Source organism: Fukomys damarensis, unplaced genomic scaffold (assembly GCF_012274545.1).
Source record: "Fukomys damarensis isolate Sample0158 unplaced genomic scaffold, DMR_v1.0_HiC HiC_scaffold_35, whole genome shotgun sequence".
Classification (NCBI taxonomy): Eukaryota; Metazoa; Chordata; class Mammalia; order Rodentia; family Bathyergidae; genus Fukomys; species Fukomys damarensis.
The window spans coordinates 22,880,284-22,881,966 of NW_022900947.1; the positions used below are offsets into that span (position 1 = coordinate 22,880,284).

Sequence of the window (1,683 nt, forward strand, 5' to 3'; positions counted from 1 at the left end):
GAAGGGAGGGAGGGAGGGATCGAGCGAGCTGGGAGAGAGAGGCTGCAATCTCCTCCCTGAATCGCGCACGGCGCTGCAGATCCCAGTGCTCCGACACGCGGGCCGAATGCAGGTGAGGAAAGGCACGGACTCTGCGGCTGCGAACCCAAACTTGGGCACCGCGCGGTGCGCACCGTTCAGCCCTCGCCCCCGCGGGCTAGAGGCTACTGCGGTTTCAGGCGGAGGCTTCGTGACTAATGACCTTGCGCAGAGTTGTTAAGAAAAAAAGAGAAACTCGAGCTCTCGCGGGTGAGAAGCGACTGACTCGGGGCGTCTCTGAAGATGGCTCGGGCTTCTCTTTGGCGCGCCGGGGGGACCCGGACGCGGACCGCTCTGTGACGCGCGTAGTCTTCCCTGCACCGCGCCCGAAGCGACCTGCCGGAGATTTTTCATTCTCGTTCTGTTGGCTGGCTCCCCCGCTGCCGGAGAGGAGTCAGAGTTGAGACAGGCTTGTTGCTGGCCCCAGAGCCTCGTGCCGGAAGCGACTCGCGTTTGGCCGGGGCGTCCGCGGTTGGAGCAGAGGCTGGGTCTTAGAGTGAGTGTCTGGAACGTGAATTGGACTCAACTCGAGTAGCAGCCCAGACTGGCGGGGCTGGCAGCCGGAGGAGGCTGCAGGCTCGCTCCCCTCCGCTTCCCGGCTCCACCGGCCTCCTGAAGAAGCGGTTCTGGCCCGCTCGGACAGAGCGGGGACTGAGCACGGGTTCCTCCTCCAGCTGCGGGGATGACTTTTGGGGGGTGGGGGGCGCCGAGCCCGCGGCGCGCAATGTCCCGTGAACTGTGAGTACTGCGACTGAACGGCGGCCGGCGAGCGGGCAATTAGCACCCATTGCATGAATTATGAAACAATAACTTTCGGAAGAAGCAAGAGGAAAAAAAAGGAGGATCTATCTGCACCTCCCACCCCCAGTTGGCGGACTCTACTCTCTGCTCTTGCCCCCTCCCTCCCCTCTCCCCTCTCGTTTCTTCTTTCCCCAGGGAGGAGAGAGGACTAGGGGAGGGCGGGTGGCCAGCCCGGGAGGAGGGGGCGCCGAGGGGGCTGTGGTTAGAAGGAGCAGTAGCAACAGCAGCAGGAGAAGATGCTGAGGATGCGGACGGCGGGATGGGCGCGCGGCTGGTGCTTGGGTTGCTGCCTCTTCCTGCCGCTCTGGCTCAGCCTGGCGGCCGCTAAGCAGCTCCTCCGGTACCGGCTGGCCGAGGAAGGCCCCGCCGACGTCCGGATCGGCAACGTCGCCTCGGACCTGGGCATCGTGACCGGCTCTGGTGAGGTGACTTTCAGCCTAGAGTCAGGCTCCGAGTACCTGAAGATCGACAACCTCACCGGCGAGCTGAGCACCAGCGAGCGGCGCATCGACCGTGAGAAGCTCCCTCAGTGTCAGATGATCTTCGACGAGAACGAGTGCTTTCTGGACTTCGAGGTGTCGGTGATCGGGCCCTCGCAGAGCTGGGTGGACCTGTTTGAGGGTCGGGTCATTGTGCTGGACATCAATGACAACACGCCCACCTTCCCGTCGCCCGTGCTCACCCTCACGGTGGAGGAGAACCGGCCTGTGGGCACGCTCTACCTGCTGCCCACCGCAACCGACCGCGACTTCGGCCGCAACGGCATCGAGCGCTACGAGCTGCTCCAGGAGCCCGGGGGCGGCG

At 64.5% G+C, this 1,683-nt stretch overlaps 1 protein-coding gene across 1 annotated transcript in view; it reads left to right on the forward strand.

Moving 5' to 3' along the window:
* The first annotated feature begins 911 nt into the window (after positions 1 to 911).
* The window catches only part of Pcdh7 (protocadherin 7), a 407,068-nt gene continuing 406,296 nt past the window's right edge, over positions 912 to 1,683 (forward strand). Inside the window, exon 1 of the mRNA XM_019205143.2 lies at positions 912 to 1,680. Within this exon, the coding sequence (XP_019060688.1) occupies positions 1,116 to 1,680 (565 nt within the window). The 5' untranslated portion in view covers positions 912 to 1,115. The remainder of the gene's footprint in view (positions 1,681 to 1,683) is intronic.